The following is an 18,849-nucleotide window of genomic DNA, read 5'->3' on the forward strand; positions in this document are numbered from 1 at the left end:
GGGGGCTGGCTTTTTTTTTAAAAGCTTTGTCTGCCATGGGTCTGTGTTGTCTGTGAGGCTCTTGGTGTAAAAGTCTGTCTCCAAGTGAAGACGCTTCTCATTTGGGTTGTTCTTGAGAAACCGTTGAACAAACTGGGTTGAATAGCATGAGGTTGATTTTAATTGTAATGGTACAATGCTGTAGCTGCTGCTGTGATTACTAGAGTGGCAGAAACAGTTCCAGAGAGCTGCCCTGGGTTTTTCTGTAAGCACAGATCTCAAGGTAGGAGTAGCAGCCATGGGTGAGTGGCAGTCCATGGGTTCTGTCCGTGTTGGAAGTTCCAGGTGCCTCCTGCTGACCACATGTTCAGTGTGTGTGTCTGGGGGAGGGTGGTGGGATTTCAAGGTCCAATTTAGTGGTAAGAACTGGTGACCTTGGTGGCAAAGATGTTCCTTCTATGCTGTGATAGTAATAAACTAATTTTTATTTTGCAGAAGATTTAAAAGCTGGCTGCTGCTCCTAGTACTTACTTCCCTAGCTCAGTGTACCCTCTGTGTGGTTCACCTGATTCATGAAAACACCAGAAAACTATGATCATCTAGACTGGTTGTTGTTTTCAGTTAAATAGGATATTTTAAAAGGTTTAAATGTCTCGGTTCAGTGCTCCAGGTTATGAAATATCCATTTTCTGAGGTCATTGTTATTTCTTTGTTGCATCAAAGGCATTGCTGCTTCAGTTCTGTTTGGCTCTGTTTTTTCTCTGCTTTTATGTGACTTTCCCGATGGGTATGGGTATGTGGATTATAGTCATCCAGGTCTTCATTCACCCATTCTGATATTATCATTGCAGTTGCAGGTGTCTTCTCCTTTCAGGGCCCTTTGATTGAAGGCTTCGGGAACCTCAGCAGTTTAGGAAGCTCCTTTGTGCCAGTTCTGGAAAGATCACTTAAACACAAACAAGCAAGGGCAGCCTGTGGTGGCTGGCTCTGCCTGAGCAGGGAGTGAGCTGTCTTCTCAAGAGGTCCCTCCCAACCTGGACAGGTTTCTGGTTTAGGTGTGGAACTGTGTGGGCCAAGCCGTGTTTGCACTCTGACACCTGCTTCCACAGGTGAACTTCGCTGTGGGTTAAATCTCCCAAGGTCCCTTTGGCATTTTGTGGAACAATGATAATCACAGATGTGGAGTTTGAAATTTGGGAAAGTTGTACTTGAAATTCTTGAACTTGTGGACCCTAATTGCATTTTAGAATGTGCATTTATATTGGTTCAATCCCTGTTTCTGCTAAGCAGAGCTGCTCACAACAGATCATTTTCACAGTCATGTTTCTGAGGACTTGTTTTCTAGTATATGTCTGTCTTCTGGGAGTAGATGATTCCTCCAGAGTAGCTCAGTCAGTAGCATTTCAGTGAATGTCTGTTCTTGTTTTTTCTGATTGCATGTAACTCTTGCAGTGTGATGTGAAGATGTATATCTTTTTCATATCAATATTGCATTGCAGTTAGATGGTGTAGCCCAAGCAGGGGATTGCACGGTCAGTGAGACCTTCATTCTTCTGGTCTAGAATGTGGAACTTGATTTTGGGTGCAGATTTCAGATCTCTCAACACTTTGTTAGGGATGAAGTTGTTTGTATCATGAACTCTTCCAGATAAAGTGCCAATAAGCTCCTAAGTCCCTGCTTAAAAGCCTTCATGCAGCCAGGATTGACAGGTACTAATCTTACAGCTCTTCTTTATCTGTTCTTGTTTTTCCTGCTCTGCCTACTTCCACTTTCTGCTTCCATGTAATGGGTGTGGTCAAACACGTCAACTTAGAACCCGAAGTGTTCTTTTAAATACAAAAATACCACCTGCTTGCTTCATGAGAAATGTGACACAGTGTGATCATGTCCCTCTGTGGCTCATTGACAGGAGTGTGTGCCCTTGTCCCAAAAGTAGCTGATGATGCCCTGGGCTGCATTAGGCAAAGCCTCGCCAGAGGAGGGAGGGCATGTTCCTGGCCCTCTGCTCAGCGCTCTGGACCCCGGGCATTCTCAGTGTGGTGGTGGCACAAGGACAGGCTGCCCAAGGCAGTGATGGAGTCTCCATCCTTGGAGTTACCCAAAAGCCACCTAGACATGGTCCTGGGCAGCCAGCTCTGGGTGTCCTTGCTGGAACAGGGGGGTTGGACAAGGTGACCTCCACAGGTCTCTTCCCACATCAACCATGCCATGATTTTGATTCTGCATTAGTTACTGTGGAGAGTAGCCTTCTCCAGTTTTTGTGTGACATTAACTCTCTGTTGCCAGTACCACTGATTCTGCTCCAGCAGTGTTTCCTCTGGAGTGAACCATGGGCAGTGTTTTAGAGGAGTTTGGTTTCCTGCTGGGAAGCAATGTCAGTAGATGTGGCAGGAGTGCATATGTGTGTAAGCAGATGGGGAGCTTTACCTGGCACTGGGAACAGTGTGTAGTGAACTTTTCATACACTGAACCTATTTGCCTTTTCAGTTAATGATACTCAACTGTTAAAAATAATAAAATCCTGTTGCTTCTAGTGACTCAGGGTTGCAGACATTTTGCAAATGCTGTTTGCAATCCCTGATAGAGATGTGAGGGCTGTAGGGAGCTTTTATGTGATCAGCATAAATCTGACACTTCTTCCTGTTTGACTCTTTGTTTAATGGCTGTATGCTTTTTGTGCCAAATAGCTTCCTAGTTCCTTATTTTCTAGGCCTTGCCCTCCCTAATAAAAAAGCTTTTGTTATCACTGTGTGCAGAGAAAGCAAACTGTGTAACGTCATGGGTTTGTGCAGTCTTGTACCCTTTTGCAGGAATGAAAAGTGTCTGGGGCATATGAGTGCAGGGGATAATAATGTGGCCTCATGTCTCTCCTGGCCCTGTGGTCACCCCTTTATAGCTGCAGAGGTCATCTTGGGTTCAGTTGATAATTTCTGGGTCCCTGGTGGTACAGCAGTTAATTGTCCCATTGATGGCTTGCACAGCAAGCCTGGGACAATCTTACAGCTCAGTTGTTGATCCTTCTCACTGACACCTGGTTTCCCCCTGCTTTCTGTTGGACAGGGCACTGAGCCCTTTGCTGAGGAACGGAGTCATGTTCTGCTTTGCAGCATGCTGACATGCTTGCAAGAACCTGAGCAGCTCAGTGGCTGCTGCAGGAGGAGAGGCAGAGCCATGGGACAAGGCCATGGGGGGGCTGTGGGACAGGCTATCTTTCCTGCCTGCAAGGAGGAAGTTCTGAATGCAGAATAAAGGCAAGTGTGAGATGGACACTGCACAAGAGGGAAATGTCCTCTGCAGCATCGAGTGTTCCAGAGCAGGGGGCTGTAGGCCCAGGCACCTCTGCTAAACCTGCTGTGGGGACAGCTAGGAAGGAATGCCACCATTGCCCTTAGCTGGCACTGCTAATAACCAGTGGGTGCACAGGTTGTCCACTTATTCTGGCCAGCTCTTTGTATGTTTTTGAGGGTTTGGGAAGTCTGACCAGCTACAGCATGTTACTGTAGGAATGCTGATTATCTCTTTTTATGCTTTTATTGTCAGATTGAGTTCAGCTTGTCAATGACAGGTTGCTTGTCCTACCCTCTGCTGTGCTTCACATCTCTTCCTATGACCTGCCCTGCTCAGACACCGTATTTGGCCGAATCTTTTTCTAAAATTAATCTCTGCTAATTGCACACCAGATTTGTCAATCCCATGGGGCTCTGTCTTGTAATCTGCCCCTTGTAGTCACCTTCTTGTGGCTGAGAAAGACACATCCGTTATTGTTGGTGATCTGACTTTCCTTTGTGGTCTTCATCATTTGTCTCACTTAACATAACCATCCTCAGCCTTCATCCATCCAATGATGCACATCGTGGAGCCAGTTTGAGAATATAGGAATAGGTGGCACATAGCAGCTGTGTGTGAGTCGGGTAGGACAACGTGTGTCAGAGTAACTTCTGGTGTGTGTTCTTACCTTGTACAATCAGGAGGTTGGTTTAAAATGTAGGCTCAGGTGAAGCTCTCAAGCCCATCAGTGCTAAGTGACCCATGCACCAAGATGACCTGCAATAGTGACCAGACCAAACCCAAAGTTTCTTGTCTTAGCATCTAAAATCCTGTTACAGTTGTAACAGCACTTCTGCCTGCTGTGTTGGGCACACCTGCAGGGAGTTTTTCAGAGCTGACCTCAGAAGCAGGTTGTGCTGTCAGTGATACATAGGGCAGAACTGTGTCTGGCAGGGCTGTCCCTGCTTAGCTCTGAGAAACATAGGAGATTCTGGGGGTCTGATATCATTGATCCTGTGCTGCCTCAGCTCTGCGATAACAGAGTGAGGTGACACCTGTCACTTCAGTCAAGCTGCACATGAGCTGGGATATAAATGGCTGGAACAGGCAGATTCCCTGCCAAGTGTGGCTGATCAAACCCAGCCACAGAGACAATCTCTGCAACAGTGATGGAAAAACACTCCAGTGGGACTCAGCAAGTTACGAAGCACAAGGACCAGAGTACCAGAGGGGACAGGTCCCTGGCTGACCCACAGCAGCAAATTCAGAGCTGCCTGTATGTCAGTTCTCTGTATCTGAGTTGGAGGTTCCCACAGACAGGGCGAGCTTGGTTCTTTCCAGAAATGCTGGTGCTACTGCAGAAGGTCTGTAAGACCTGGATGCAGAGTAGCTCATTATCAAGACTGGCTGGACCTCATTAAGGACACTGTAGATGGAGGCTGAGATTCCACTCTACCTGCCTGTCTGGTATGGCAGTGTGTCAGCTGTCACCCCGCGGCCTTCTGTTTGTAATCCTTCAGTCAAGCTGCACATGAGCTGGGATATAAATGGCTGGAACAGGCAGATTCCCTGCCAAGTGTGGCTGATCAAACCCAGCCACAGAGACAATCTCTGCAACAGTGATGGAAAAACACTCCAGTGGGACTCAGCAAGTTACGAAGCACAAGGACCAGAGTACCAGAGGGGACAGGTCCCTGGCTGACCCACAGCAGCAAATTCAGAGCTGCCTGTATGTCAGTTCTCTGTATCTGAGTTGGAGGTTCCCACAGACAGGGCGAGCTTGGTTCTTTCCAGAAATGCTGGTGCTACTGCAGAAGGTCTGTAAGACCTGGATGCAGAGTAGCTCATTATCAAGACTGGCTGGACCTCATTAAGGACACTGTAGATGGAGGCTGAGCTTCCACTCTACCTGCCTGTCTGGTATGGCAGTGTGTCAGCTGTCACCGCTGAGCTTTCTGTTGATAATCTGTTCTGTGATTGATTACTGCCTCAACCCTGTCCTTAAATGGGCTCAGGAGCCAAGAACAGAGTGCCTGGATAGTGGACTGGACCATCCAACATGTGGTATTAATAGGTTTTAAAGACACACTGGAAAATGAAGCTGATCACAACATTGTGTGGAGGGTGACTTTATCCTTGTCTGGTTCTGCTCCATATTTGGCAGAACCAGGTTGTTGAGTTTTTGGTTCCTGTTTCCTCTTGCAATGCGTTTTACTGATAAGAAAGGCAGAACGAATAGAAGAGTTAAAAAATAAGTTATTTTGTGTCTCCAGATTGTCTAGTTCACCACTGGGAATCCCTCTGACATGCCTGCAGTAGGTGCAGGTTTAACAGGTATGACAAACATCTGTATGATAGTTCCTGTACACTGCATTGGGCACAGAGACATCCAGGATCCCATAAACAACAATATAAATCTGATGTTAGAACAGAAGGGTTTCTGAGGCCTTAAATACTCTCTTTAGAAGGCCTGGTATGAGAACCCAGTGTGCTGGACAAGCCACAGGTGCTTTACTCTGTGTTCCAAGTCTGGCACTGGATGGATGTGTGGTGACAGGGTTGGGGCTAAGGGGTTGGCTCCAGCAGCACAGGAACACATCCTGTCCAGTCCATAGGACTGGACAAACTCCAGTTGTAACTGACTCAGGAATGCAAAATACAAAGGTGCATAAAAGTCCAGAGCTCATCATTTGGGTACTGACGAGGATCAGGCATTTGTTGGCTCCTCAAGGGAGGCTTTGAGCTTCTTGTCATGTGGGGGGTGTTGAGATCCTTTGGGTCAGAGTCCCCAGTAGAGAGAACTGGTGTGATTGTGCATGGCCGTGGCTAGAACTTGTCCAAAGCAGTCAGTGTCACTGGGAAAACAGAACAGGTCCTAGGAGAAGGCAAAGAATGTAGCTTATGCTGCTTGGTGATGTGAAGGTGAGAGGATCTGGTGATGTCTGGGAACAGGTGAGCACTAGGAATGAAGTCATCTTGCTGGACTCTTAGGATCAGAGCTAACACAGGGAACAGGAAGCAGTTACTTGTGAATGGTTGGTTGGTAAAGAAGCCCCTAGCTATTGGAGCAAGCTCTGCTTCCAGTGCTCGGATCGGGTTATATGATTGGGTATGTGTGACACAGCAAGGCTGAGCTGAGTTACCAAGGGAGATCCTTCTTGTCTGACTAGAGCCCAAAGAACATCTTTCCTCTGAGACTGGTAACTAGTCACTCAGCTGGGAATCCTCTTGGGTGTGGAAAAATACAAGTGGTTTGGCACGTCCTGTGTCAGCCCACATTGTGCGAGCACAGACTAGGACTGATTTTGATTGTCCGGGAGGATGACCAGGTGGGACATGGGCCTGAGACTCTGGGACTGGGCGCATTCCAGTGTGACAGTAGAACTTCAAATGGGTGGTGGCTCTGTGCCCCCTGCCCACCTCCGTGTTTCTCCCTGACAGAGACAGCTGCTTAGTTTTGGAGAGTTGTTTTCAGTCTCTGCAGAGGTGGCTGTCCCACAGGCTTATCTTTCACGGGCGTCCATATTTGTGCTCTGCTCACTGTTATTGTGGCTGCAAGTTATTTCCTCCCCATAGCTCCAAGTGGTTTGTGGAGGTGCTGGCTGCTGGGAGGTTCTGCTGTCTGGGTGGGCAGCTCCCCTCCTTCAGCAGCTTGGCTTGATTCTTGTCTGGAGGTACTTTGGCACCAGGATCCTCCTGATACATGGAAGAGACGCCTCGTAGGTCCAGCCTCCCAGAACCCCGAGGTGGTGACCAATTGCAGTGACCTTGGCATCTCTGGCTGTTCCTCAGGCTGCTGTTCTGAACGAGTTGCTTGTGACAAATGCTATAGATCTGATTGAATTTAGGCATTTCAACTGGGAGTTGTTCCCAGCTTGTCTTCCCAGTAGGCAGCAGCTGTGGTCTCCAGGTTTTCCCTTGGAGAGTGATGTTAAGCTGCCGAGGAAACAATGCAGGAATGTATTGGGGCAGGTGACAAGAGATGAGGACTTCGAAGAGTCACCTTAATGCCACCATTCTGCCCCTTTGGGCACCAAGGGCCTGGAGTTGCAGGTGTTCCCTGGGATTTCATCAGGAATGGGCTATGGTTTCCTGTATCCTAAGCATTCCTGGTTTTCTTCTAGTGGCACCAGACACAATTAACAACCATGTGAAGACCTGTCGTGAGGAGCAGAAGAACCTGCACTTCTTTGCCCCGGAATATGGAGGTATGGCGTGGCTGTGGCTGCAAGCCCAGGGTTTTTTTGGCCTTAATGATGCTTCCAAGCTGCTCTGCACCTTGCTCTCAGCTCCAGGCTCCTGACAGATGGCACCTTAACAGTTCTGAGCCATTTGCCTGCTGAAATGCTTCATCTCTGTTCTTTGGTAGCAGAGGAGGCAGAAGCTGCAGGACTGTCCCAGTCTGGTGCAGTGGTGCTGCTGAGTGCAGAGCTGACTGATAACAGTGCTATTTCTGTGTTACAGAAGTTGCCAATGTCACCACTGCTGTGGACATCTACTCCTTTGGGATGTGTGCACTGGAGGTAAGTGTTGAACATGGGATGTGGGACAGAAATGATGAATCTCAGGAAAGAGATAGCTTTGGAAAGGCTGTGGCCATGGGTGGGTTTGCTCGGTGACAAGTGTGTTTTTTGCTCAGAGCCAAGTGCACTTTGCCTTGGAGGGATCCCTATGGAGGCTCCCCCGAGTGCCTCACTGAGAAGTAAATGGCTCAGTGATTTGCAGTGCTTCCCAAAATTCCTAACAGGTAATGAATTACTTAGCAGGTCTTAGCCAGTCCTGAAGTGGGACCCACTGGCTGGAAGGAATAGTCACTGCTGCAAGCTGTTATGTATGTGCTCAGTGCCTGGGGTGTCTGGAGCAGAGGACAGCTGCAGTCTATCGCTTTTTCTGGGCTATCCTGTGCCCATCTGCTACAGATGTTGATTGCAGTCAATGTGTCTGACATACCTGGTCGTAGCAGCTTCGTGCTTCCTCTGTCCTTGCAGTCAGTAGGTCCAAGTCCAGGTAATGGGAGTTGTTGTTAGGTGTATTTTCTGAGAATTATCAGAAAGAGCCAACACAAGGAGCCCTCAACCTGTGCTGCACGTTCCATAAGTGAACCAGGAAGAGAACTGTGGAAAGATGCAACTTTTAGGAAACAAAACTTAAGCTGAATGCAGAGATGTTCTCTGCAATATTTTCCAGCCTTTTCTAACTCGGAATCAATGTCTGTGTAGTTGGCTGGAGCCCATTCTTGATGAGTTGTGTGCTTGCTCTTGTTCTGTGATGCAGAGCTATTCACAGAACCTGAAGGGACACTGTCAGATCCTGGCAGTGATCCAGTCACCGCTTCATTATGGAATTACCAAACAGAATGACAGGCCAATGGATCATGAGGTTCAGAATGGAGACACTTACTGTCCAGGTTGTTGCTGGCAGAGCTCCCAGGGCTCCCAGGCAGTCTTTTGGGGTACTAGGTGCAAGCTGTTGTAATGAGACGCCATTCTCTCTGTCTCTCCAAATGTGACCTTAAGTACCCTCAAACAGCTTGGCTGTGGTGATCTCATGCTTGGCAGTGGTCTCCTTGAGCCTATCTTCCATGCAGTCTGCCATTCCCAGTGGAGTCTGATGCCCTACTCTGTTTGCAGATGGCAGTGCTGGAGATCCAGGGGAACGGGGAGTCGTCCTATGTGCCGCAGGAGGCCATCAACAGTGCCATCCAGCTGCTGGAGGATCCCCTGCAGCGGGTGAGCCAGGGGGTCAGCGCCCTGAATTGCTCTGGTGGCATTGCTTGTTGTCTCACGCAGGTTTTGTCTTTAGGAGTTCATTCAGAAGTGTCTAGAACAGGACCCTGGCAGGCGCCCCACGGCCCGGGAGCTCCTGTTCCACCAGGCGCTGTTTGAGGTGCCATCGCTGAAGCTGTTGGCTGCTCACTGCATCGTTGGGCACCAGCGTGAGTACAGAGCGCTGGGAGCCACGTCCCCACATCAGTCAGTGCTCTGCAGAGCCTTGCTGAGCTGTCAGTGCTCACCCCACTGAGCTGGCACCCTGGGAACGCCCCTCCCCACCCCCCTGCTTCTCTGCAGGTACCTGGCTGTCAGATGTGGTTGTGATTGCTGTGGGGCCAGGAGGGCCATGGTGCCTGACCTCCTCCGAGAGCATCGGAGAGCATAAGGCCTCTGCACTTTTCATTGCTTTTCTGAGGCTGGAGAGGAACTGCAATTGCTCTAACTTACTCCTTTTTTTTAATAGATATGATTCCTGAAAATGCTTTAGAAGAAATGACCAAAAACCTTGACATGAACGCAGTGTTGGCAGAGATCAATCATGAGGACAGGGAAGGAGTCAAGATGATGTGAGTCCCCGTGGTGTGCTCAGGGGGGCTGCCCAGGGAAGCAGTGCAGGGGCACTGGTGTGAGCACCACAGGCTCTGCCTGAGACTCTGCACATCAGCTTAGTGTTGGTGTTTCACCACTGACGGGGTGTTGCAGTGGGGTCTCCTGCAACATGCATTAGGCAGCGAGGCCCGTGGAAAGAAATAGGGACCCATTCTTGATAGAAGTTTCAGAGATCTTTATTCTCCAGCCACATGGCCGGGGTCCAGCCCAGGAACTCTTAATCATGGGAGCAGCAGGGTCCTCCCCAGGCAGGGGAACACAAAATAACCAGTGGTGAACAGGATTAGGGTACATGTGACCGGGGAGCAGGGAGACCCCGTGCCTGGGCCATGCCTCTACCCCAGGGTCCCCTCTCCCAGGACCCCATGGCAGGGGGGAGGAACCCCAACAACTGGGTGCCAATGGGAGCTGGTGGAGATGGAGGTGAAGGAGCAGTCACTGTCTGGGCACACACACTTCTGGGGAGGGTGATTCCTGGGTGGAAGGAGACCTTGCACCCATGTCCTGAGAGCAGATTATTTGCAGCTGAGATGAATTGTTCCCCAGATGGAGGGGTGAAATGAACACACTGTAGTTGGATCAGTCCCCAGCAAAACATGGCTGAACAGTTTGAGGAGGTGCTCTGACCAGTCACAGACTAGCCAGATGGTGTCCAGAACTTCAAAGAAAGGGCTTCCTCAGCATTTTCCTAATGGAGCTTCTTATTCCACACTATGCACTGGGAAAGGCAGTTGAGGCAGCTGTCAGTGACACACAGCACTACCTACACTGTAGGGGAGGCTCCCTGAGGGAGTGACTGTAGTACGTATGGAGCAAGCAGAATGCCAAAAAGTGATGTACATTTTGGATAACAAAGCCTTGGCTAGTTGAGAGATTAGCTGAAGACTAAGATGTGAATACTGTATTCCCAGAGAAGCCTAGGGTGCTTCCAGGGGAGCCCAGAGTTCTGGGATGCTCAGGCTGCTGAACAAGAGTAACCAAGATGACAAGGAACAACACCTCCATCCATATAAGTAGCTCTCTGAGCCACAGAGACCCTTCAAAAACCCGAGGTTCCAGTTGTCACAGCGCTAGGAAACAGTAGTATGGAATTCCCTTTGGAATGTTCTTGATATAAGTTCAAAATGGAGGACAACAAGTGAACAGCCAAAGCTGTGCAAGAGAGATCCTTTACGTACATGGGACGTCAATCTCTGCGGGCTTGGCTATCTGTGGGTATCAGCCTGGAACTCTCTTTTTGGTAGTGCTGTACCTCAGAGGTGCTGGAAAAGAAAGCAGCAACGACTTGAAATGTCAGCATCATTTCTGGATGGTTCATCAGACTGCCATGCAAACCAAGCTGCCAGAAAAAAATTGTAAAATTTGTTGAAAACTACTGCTGTGTTAGAGTATGGGATGATCCCAGCTGCTGGGGGTGTGGGAGGGGCTGGAGAGTGGTGTGGGATCTGAGGCAGGTATGCAGCCCATACCAGACTTGTGGGGCCGCAAAGCACTTGTGGATATCCTGTCAGGCTTCCAGCAGCTTTGCAGTCCTTGCCTCATCTCTGCAATGCTTTAGAGCAGCCTTGAGACAGGGGTTTGGCTGTTCCAAGTGTTTGTTGCAACCAGGGACCTGGTACGGCAGGTGTTTGTGAAACACCTGGCCAGGAACGGTGTCATTGGGCCAAATAACTGTGTGTTGGACAGTTCTGAGGGATGTGACACTGGCTCTGCCATAACTGCTGCCTCATCCTTAGCTCCTATGGATAGTTGTGTCCTTAAGGGAAGATTAGAGCTTGTCACACCAATAGCTGCCTCTGTCCACACCCATCCTGCCCATGGACACAGCCCAGGACATGGGGATTTGAAACTGCACCCCAAGAGACCCAAGTGGATGGTACTGTGAGATGATTTCTCATCTCAGGACATTTTGTTTTACAGTTTCTCACAATCTCCAGCTCTGGAGCTGGACAAGTTCCTGGAGGATGTGAGGTAAGAGGGGCTTTTTAAAAGACACGTTTCATTGTGTGGGAGACTGGAAAAAATTTGGAGAGGTGTAACCTGAGATGCTGCTCCTTCCTTGTAGGAATGGAATCTATCCCCTCACAGCTTTTGGGATGCCACGACCCCAGCAGCCCCAGCAGGTCGTGGTGAAATCTCCCATTGCTCCCCCGTCAGTGAAAACCCCAACCCCAGAGCCCGCTGAGGTGGAGACCCGCAAGGTGAGCGCTGGGGGCTCCGTCTCCCACTCCCATCGCCAGGCAGGTGTGTGGGGCAGCTGCTTATGGGGTCTGTGCCTCTGTTCCAGGTGGTACTGATGCAGTGCAACATCGAGTCTGTGGAGGAGGGGGTGAAGCACCACGTATGTTTCTACGTCTGGCTGAGCTGGGGGAGGCTGGGGCAGCTGTGCAGGGCTCATGGCTCTGATGTGCTGCGGGTGCCTGGGGTAACCCTGCACTGCTGCAGCTGCCACTGTCAGGACCCAGAGCCTGAGCCAGGCCTGTGCCTGCTGCTGACCTGGCTTCCAGTGCAGGATGGTGCTGCCAGCTGCAGTTTAGGATGGAACTGGCAGTGGCTGTTCTTTTAGATCCCTGTGGGGCTCTGGAGGGGTGGTTCCCATCCCAGGGAGCATTTCTAGGGTTGCTTTGGGCTTGCCGTGGCAGCCTGCAGGACTGCAGTCCCTCATGAGAATTTCTTTGCCCTGCAGCTGACACTGCTGCTGAAACTGGAAGACAAGTTGAATCGACACTTGAGCTGTGACCTGCAGCCCAGTAAGTACCCTTCTGCCCCTGCCGAGGTTCACTGGGGCCAGCAGCACCCTTGGACCCAAGGACTGACACCTTTCCTTGTGTTGCAGATGACAACATCCAGGAGCTGGCAGCTGAACTGGTCCAGCTTGGATTCATCAGCGAGGTAAGCAGGGGCTCAGGTAGGACTATAGGCCTGTGTTCCTTTTTCAGAGTTCAATGGTTTATGCCACATCAGCCCTTTTTGGGGAGGGGGAGGCAGGAGAAATAAGCCATGTCCCTGTCCTGGGGGACTCCAGCCATGCTCTCAGCTTTGAGTGGATGGGGCTTAGCCCTGACTATCTTTGTTCTCCCCAGGCTGACCAGAGCAGACTCACCTGTTTACTTGAAGAGGCATTTAGCAAGTTCTACTACACTCGGAATGGAGCCCTGACGGCAGTGACTGTGTCATCTTAACCCCATGGCTCCTGGGCAGCCAGCGTGGCCTCGCTGCCTGCGACCCATCTGTGTCTGCCCACCACTGTCGGGCATCCGCAAGACCCCAGCTGCAGTGCTTGGAAGCTCATCCTGCATGTGCCGTGGCTGGGCTCAGCGACAGTCCTCCCTGCCCGCCTCGTAAAGGGGACTTTGCGCATCAGTATTATTTCCAGCCCTGTTTTTGTTGGGATTTGCCAGGTTGTGCTGCAGAGTTGAGGCCTGGCTTGGGGTGTTCTGCAGCCCCATTCATGTGCATGGAGTTTGTTCTGTTTGAATTGTACAAAGTGTCTTTTGCACAGCACAGAAATGGGTTTTTTCTTTTTTTTCTTTTTTTCTTTTTTTTTTTTTTTTTTATTTAAAGGTAAGCGAGTGCTATTCTTTGGCTTTCTGCATGACTTTTGATTTTCCATAGAAGAAAAAAGATGTAACACTGAGAAAGTGAAGCTGTCTTTAAATGAGCAAACTTTGCTAGTAGAAACTGTTCAGCTGAGACAGTTCATGTGGAACTGCATGCAGGCTCATTATGCAGAGAAGCAGCTTCCCATACTGAGTTCAGCTCCCCATACTGAGCTCAGACTGCCTCCAACAGCTCATCTCAGGTTTCTTTTGGCCCTTATCTAGCACCCTGCTCCTCCAGTGTGTACATTCCCTGACAGAACCGGCTACAAATTGAAGCTTAATAAATATCGTGTGGGTCTGATCCTGAATAATTCTGTGGTGGTTCCCAGATTTTAACCTTTTCATTGCTATAGTAACCTTCTTTCCATGGTTTTCCTAAAAGAAACACCTCTTAAAAACACTGCATCTTCAGTGCTGTACCATCCTCTGAATACCACATTTGAAAGGCATTACTGTCACTCTTGCCTTGTAGGCGCCCGATACAAGCATATATCTGAATATTTACCTTTTTTGTTCTGTGTCTTATTGTAAGCCCTTGTTTTCTATGTTAGCTGCTGTTACTCCCTATTTATATCTGTATTAATGGTTTTCTAGAGAGTGTTTTCCTAATCTGTCTCTGTGTCCTGCTTATTTCTTCTATCTCCCCGAGTACACGTTACCTTTATCTGCAGTAAAATGCAGTGGACAGCTTTAACCTCATTTTCAGAGCAATTTCTGCTTTTCAAAAGGTTAAATCTTTTTCCACTTTTCCTCCTGTTTCTTTGAAGCATCATCATGGACTTCCTACAATAACTTATCATTTCACCAGCAAAGACAGAAGTAAGATTTGGTACAGAAAAAGCTATGTTGCTGTTTCTTTAGAAAAAGAGAAGCCTGAGACAATTTTCCTTTAGCAAAAAGCCAACAAAAGCCATTTTTTTTATCTTATCCTTTACCTTTCTACAGACATGTAATAAACCTAGAGTTCAAAGTGATGAAAGCCTGTGTGGCCCGTGTGGGGGTCTCCACCGAGCCCGAGGGAAGGGGCGTCCAGTGGTGCCGAGCTCACAGGGGGTAAAGGATGCAAAAGGTGCGAGAGCCTCATCAGAGGGTAAGGCTGAGCCATCCTGGAAGAGGCAAGAGATGGTGTGTGCTCCCTCGGGGGAGCAGCTCTGCAGAGACGTAGGTGCCTGGCCTGAGCGTTTCTGCACACACGTGCCAGTCCCACTCGTATTCTTGCTGCCTGCAGCACTGGACCCTGCTGAGCGTATCTCTGCTGAACTGCCTCCTGTCCACCGCGTGCAGTGTGGGGCTGGCGCTGGCCATTGCCCTCACGGTGCACAGCCGGGGCACACACCTGGTAAGGGGCTGCAACAGCTCCGCGCTGCCCATGGACGCCCGTTCAGCCATTGCGACTAATGACTGTCCCTTCAACACCACGCGCATCTATGTGAGTCTGCAGGGTCACTGCACACCCCCGGTCCTCCCATCATCAGCCTCTTTCTCTCTGCTTCCTCTCGTCTCTTTTCCCTCTCACTCTCCCTCCTGCTTCCCTTCTCTCTCCTTCTCCCCCTTCTTTCCCCTGCTGCCCACACAGTCTCTGCTGAGTGTGTTCAGATGGCCTGGTGCAGTGCCCACGTTCCTCTGATCCCCTGCTCCACAGGACACAGCCCTGGCCCTCTGGTTCCCCTCCTTGCTGCTGGCAGCTGCAGAAGCTGTGCTGTCAGGCAGGTGCTGTTTGGTGGCTCTAGTCTTCCAGGGCATCGGGCCCTGTGCACACAGCTATGGCAAAGAGCAGGTACGCCGTTTTGAGCTGGACGGATCTCCCTGTATCTCCCCCATGATTGCTGCCTTTGTGCTGCATTTGGAAGGTGCTGGGTTCTGCTGGGAACAACGAGGCTGTGCAGGACTACGGGGGGGGGGGGATGCTGGTTGGAACCTCTTCTAGCCAGCCTAGGTGCCAGACCAGCAGCCCTTCATGGGGAGTTGCAGAGGGACCCTCTTCTTCATCCCCCTGGTAGCCAGGCCTGTTCTTTTCTTGTGAGAACACTGCCCATCACATATCCTTGTCCCACTCCACTTTTTTTTGTCTTTTTTTTCCTCTCTAGCTGGCCAGGCCAAATGCAGCAATGGAGAAGCCGCCCCGTGAGAGGCAGCAGCTCCTGGCAGGACTTGCTCAGTCTCATGCGTAGCTGGAGTGGTGAGCACACCACGTGGGCTGTGCTTGGGACGGGGAGAGCAGGCTCTGCCATCAAGAGGGTCCATGCCTACACTAGCCCCCCAAAACACCTCTTCCTAAGAACATGGGCAGAGGAGTCAGCATGATGCTGGGCCCTGCAGCACCGCCTGGCACTGACACGTGCTCCTTCACTCCCAGGTGGTGCTGCAGGAGTGCTGTGATCCAGCAAGGTGATGTCACACCTTCTGCAGTGTTGGTGTGCATAAGGTGGGCTGCAGGGGTGAGAGGTGTGCCTTCCCCCCTCCCCCCAGCTCCACCACCCCACCTGGGACGGACCCTGCAGGTCAGCAGGTGCTGTGGGCCCCAGATGCTCTCCCATCTTCTCCCCAAGCTGCCAGGCCCTTCCTGGTGTGCTGAAGGCTCTGTCGGTTTCTGTCAGCAGTGATGGGGGTGGGCAGAGGTGCTGGGGCCCAAGTCCTGTTGTCATTGCAGGCATGTCAGCTGGCTGTGCCTGTGCTCAGACATGTCAGGGAACAGAAGGGGAAGAATCCCTGTGGTGTGGATCTCTAGTTTTTTGAATAAATAAACTTTTCCTTTCCACACTGGCTGTTCTGAGTGGCTCTGCCAGGTGAGTGCTGGTTGGGAGTGAGGCCTGCCAAGGGAAGGAAAATGCAGCTACTCTGTGAGCCCATCTCCCTGCTTGCCACTCCCCAGGCACAGGGATGTTGACAGAGCCATGGTGCCATTGTGACAGTCACCCATGGATGTGGGGGTTGAGACACATGTACAGGGTTTACAGCCCTGTGCCCAGCAGCTGCAGGTGTTCTGGGCTCAGCATCCCCTGGCAAACAGGAGCACTGCAGGGTTGAGATAACATGTTTATTGGATGTGGAAGGTGCTGAAGAACAGGCCTGAAAGCTGCCACAGTCCTGCTCACTGGAATGAGAAGCTGGTGCTTGGCAGTCCCCCACACCACCGTCGGAGGAACTCGATCACATCCTGGCCCGCAGGGCTGTGGGATGTCTGCAAAACAAGAGAGGCCTTGGCACTAAAAGTGGGCACCTCTGTCCCCCCTGCCTGAAGGCACCCCGTGGACTGGCAGGACTGGGTCTGTTAATCCCCACCCAGCAGCACTATCAGGAGAGTGCAATGAACTGCCCTGAGACAATGGCTCACCCAGAAGGATGCTGTATTGTCAGCATGAGGGGCTGAACCCCACCCACAGCCTGTCTCCCTGCCCATGGGGTTCTGGCTCACCTTGACAGCCATCATGAACTTGTACCACGCATCCTTCTTCACTTCTCGGCCTGGCCTCAATTCGATCTTGTTTCTTAGCACTGGGTACCCTGGGCACAAAGCAACACATGCAGAACAAGCTGAGACCCACAGCGGGCCCCCACTTGGTGCACCCCTTCCCTGTGCTGTGGCTGGGGCTGCCCCAACAGCAGAGTGTGTTGGGAATAATGCTGCCTTGGTCTCTAGGAGACCAAAATGAAAAAGGGGTGCCCAGAGTGGTAGGATCAAATGAAGATGAAGGCTGAACTGCCCTTGGGCAATGACACCCAAGTGAGTAGATCCAACGATGGCACTCAGCTTCTGACTTTTGGAGCTAGAGCCCTGTTCCTGGTGGCCCATCCCTGCTCCCCCGTCTCTGACCCTTTTTAAGTCCTGCACTGCAGAGCAGGACCAGGTGCTGCCCATTCACAACTGTCTGTGCTGGCCATCCTGGAGTCCCTAGGCAGAGCTGTGCCAGCCTGAGCTATCACTGAATCACAGAGCGGCTGAGGTCAGAATTGCTCTGGGGTCTGTATGGTTCAACTTCCTGCTCAGGCAGGGCCACCCCAGCCCACGGTTGTGTCCAGACAGCTTTTGACTGTCTCTAAGGATGGCAATCTCACAATTGCTGTGCAACCTGTTCCAGCACTCACTCACCCCCACAGTAACAGAGAGTCCTATCTCCTCCAGCAGAGCTGGTTCCCCACAGCCACACAGTCTTTCCACTCCTCTTATAGCACAGCCCAGACCTCCTCCCAGACCTACCCTGCAACATGTTCCCACTCCCTGCACGGCACTGTGTCATCTCTTGTCTGAGTGAGCTGGCCTGGAGCTTACCTGTCAGCACACAGGGCAGGGAGTGCACCCCGGTACCTGCTGCTACCAGAGAGGCTTCGTAGGTGTTGCGCTCATCCTGCGGCCGCAAAAAAAGGTCCATGGACATGGTGAGCACCCAGTCCCTCACCTCCTCCCGCTGCTCCTCCTGTGGGCAAAGGCCAGTGCATGGCCTGGAATTGTGATGCTGCTGCCCGGCTGCAGCCCCGCAGCACCAGGGAGCACATGGGAGAGCAGGACTTGGGCGTGCATGATGTGCACACAACACACACGTGCATGGTGCACAATGGTGGTTGAGTGTGTGTATGTTGGAGAGCATGAGAGTGTGTGTGTGTGTGTGTGTGCTTGCAGTGGGGGGACAGGCAGAAGGTGGCAGTGCTGGGTCTGTTTCCACCCCCTGCACTCTCTGCAATCCCCCCAATCCCTGTTCAAAGGGCCCTGAAGCAGCATCACTCCTCACAGCAGCTGAGGAAGACAGGTGACACTCACAGACACATGCTGATGGGCTGGAAGTGGCACTTCAAAGGGAATGTCTGTCCTCTGAAAATCGGAATGGTCCAGGGAATCCAGGTTCCCTTCTTCAATGGCCTGGGAAAGAAGTGGTAGAGCACCAGGCAATGCCAGTTGTAGAGCTCACAGTACAATTCATGGTGAGGAGGCCCCTGCCTGTTCGTGCTGTGGTGACCAGGCCCTCCTGTCATCCATGACAACACTCTGCAGTGTCTCTCAGACACTGTCCTATTCAGGTGGCATCAAAGAAGGGAAAGATATAATCGGGGACTTTTGTTTTTCCCCAGCAGCTGCTGACAGCACTTGGGAGTCTGGCACAGTGAGGTCTGTCAGCTCCCTTGGATTTGGTGTTCCTGATGGCCAACCTGCTGGTCAAGGAAGGGGCTGAGAGGGCTCCCGAGTCTTGTATCACAGTGGCCAAATCACTGGGCCATGGCCTTCACTCTGCAAGTAGTTTTTCTTCTGTTGGAACAACTAGAGTGAGATCACGCTGAAAGCTGTAATGGCATCTGCAGCCATGAGGATTTCAGGCCTAAATTGTCAGGCCAATGTGCTCTTTGCTGCCATGTGCATGGGGGCATTGGCATGCCCAGAGTGATTTGGGCAGGGCTGTGCAGGTCCTCCCACAGGTAGTGTGAGGGCGCCCATTGCTCTCCAGACACACACTGAGTCGGGTTCGGGGGCTCTCTCCATCAGTACGAGCTCCAATGTGCTGCCACACAGGAGCCTCAGGTGTGCCCTGGCCAGGCTGGGGGTCTGTGGTGGCCCTACAGCCCACTGTCACTTTAGAGAGACAGCCCTCCCCCCACAGACCATACTCACATCTGAGAGGTCCAGGAAGCG

General features: G+C 51.1%; 3 protein-coding genes across 4 annotated transcripts in view; 2 read left to right on the forward strand and 1 right to left on the reverse strand.

The window, feature by feature from the left end:
* NRBP1 (nuclear receptor binding protein 1) overlaps window positions 1–13,191 on the forward strand; it is a 21,849-nt gene extending 8,658 nt beyond the window's left edge. For both annotated transcript variants that reach the window (XM_017733689.1, XM_017733690.1), the window contains 11 exons: window positions 7,372–7,455; window positions 7,712–7,770; window positions 8,878–8,976; window positions 9,050–9,182; window positions 9,482–9,584; window positions 11,548–11,598; window positions 11,693–11,828; window positions 11,915–11,968; window positions 12,314–12,377; window positions 12,464–12,519; window positions 12,711–13,191. In XM_017733689.1, the coding sequence (XP_017589178.1) occupies window positions 7,372–7,455; window positions 7,712–7,770; window positions 8,878–8,976; window positions 9,050–9,182; window positions 9,482–9,584; window positions 11,548–11,598; window positions 11,693–11,828; window positions 11,915–11,968; window positions 12,314–12,377; window positions 12,464–12,519; window positions 12,711–12,809 (938 nt within the window). In that variant the 3' untranslated portion in view covers window positions 12,810–13,191. The remainder of the gene's footprint in view (window positions 1–7,371; window positions 7,456–7,711; window positions 7,771–8,877; window positions 8,977–9,049; window positions 9,183–9,481; window positions 9,585–11,547; window positions 11,599–11,692; window positions 11,829–11,914; window positions 11,969–12,313; window positions 12,378–12,463; window positions 12,520–12,710) is intronic.
* Window positions 13,192–14,289: 1,098 nt separating this feature from the next.
* KRTCAP3 (keratinocyte associated protein 3) lies at window positions 14,290–15,994 on the forward strand. Its single transcript, XM_017733712.1, has 4 exons — window positions 14,290–14,319; window positions 14,395–14,658; window positions 14,872–15,006; window positions 15,317–15,994. The coding sequence occupies exons 1-4, from the start codon at window positions 14,290–14,292 to the stop codon at window positions 15,398–15,400; spliced, it is 513 nt and encodes a 170-aa protein (XP_017589201.1). The 3' UTR covers window positions 15,401–15,994.
* Window positions 15,995–16,092: 98 nt separating this feature from the next.
* The window catches only part of IFT172 (intraflagellar transport 172), a 38,372-nt gene continuing 35,615 nt past the window's right edge, over window positions 16,093–18,849 (reverse strand). Inside the window, 6 exon segments of the mRNA XM_017733697.1 lie at window positions 16,093–16,435; window positions 16,473–16,520; window positions 16,522–16,733; window positions 17,500–17,644; window positions 17,986–18,084; window positions 18,829–18,849. The exon segment at window positions 18,829–18,849 is cut by the window's right edge and continues 24 nt beyond it. Coding sequence (XP_017589186.1) covers window positions 16,181–16,435; window positions 16,473–16,520; window positions 16,522–16,733; window positions 17,500–17,644; window positions 17,986–18,084; window positions 18,829–18,849 — 780 coding nt within the window. The 3' untranslated portion in view covers window positions 16,093–16,180.

This window comes from Corvus brachyrhynchos, unplaced genomic scaffold, assembly GCF_000691975.1.
Source record: "Corvus brachyrhynchos isolate BGI_N302 unplaced genomic scaffold, ASM69197v1 scaffold25, whole genome shotgun sequence".
In the NCBI taxonomy this organism is placed as follows: Eukaryota; Metazoa; Chordata; class Aves; order Passeriformes; family Corvidae; genus Corvus; species Corvus brachyrhynchos.

What these genes read in the sequence shown, in the direction of transcription:
- KRTCAP3 (XM_017733712.1), top strand. Translation starts at nt 14,290, where the DNA reads ATGCAAAAGGTGCGAGAGCCTCATCAGAGG. An exon ending in TCAACACCACGCGCATCTAT is followed by an intron (nt 14,659 to 14,871) that starts GTGAGTCTGCAG and finishes CCTGCTCCACAG; the next exon opens with GACACAGCCCTGGCCCTCTG. An exon ending in ACAGCTATGGCAAAGAGCAG is followed by an intron (nt 15,007 to 15,316) that starts GTACGCCGTTTT and finishes TTTCCTCTCTAG; the next exon opens with CTGGCCAGGCCAAATGCAGC.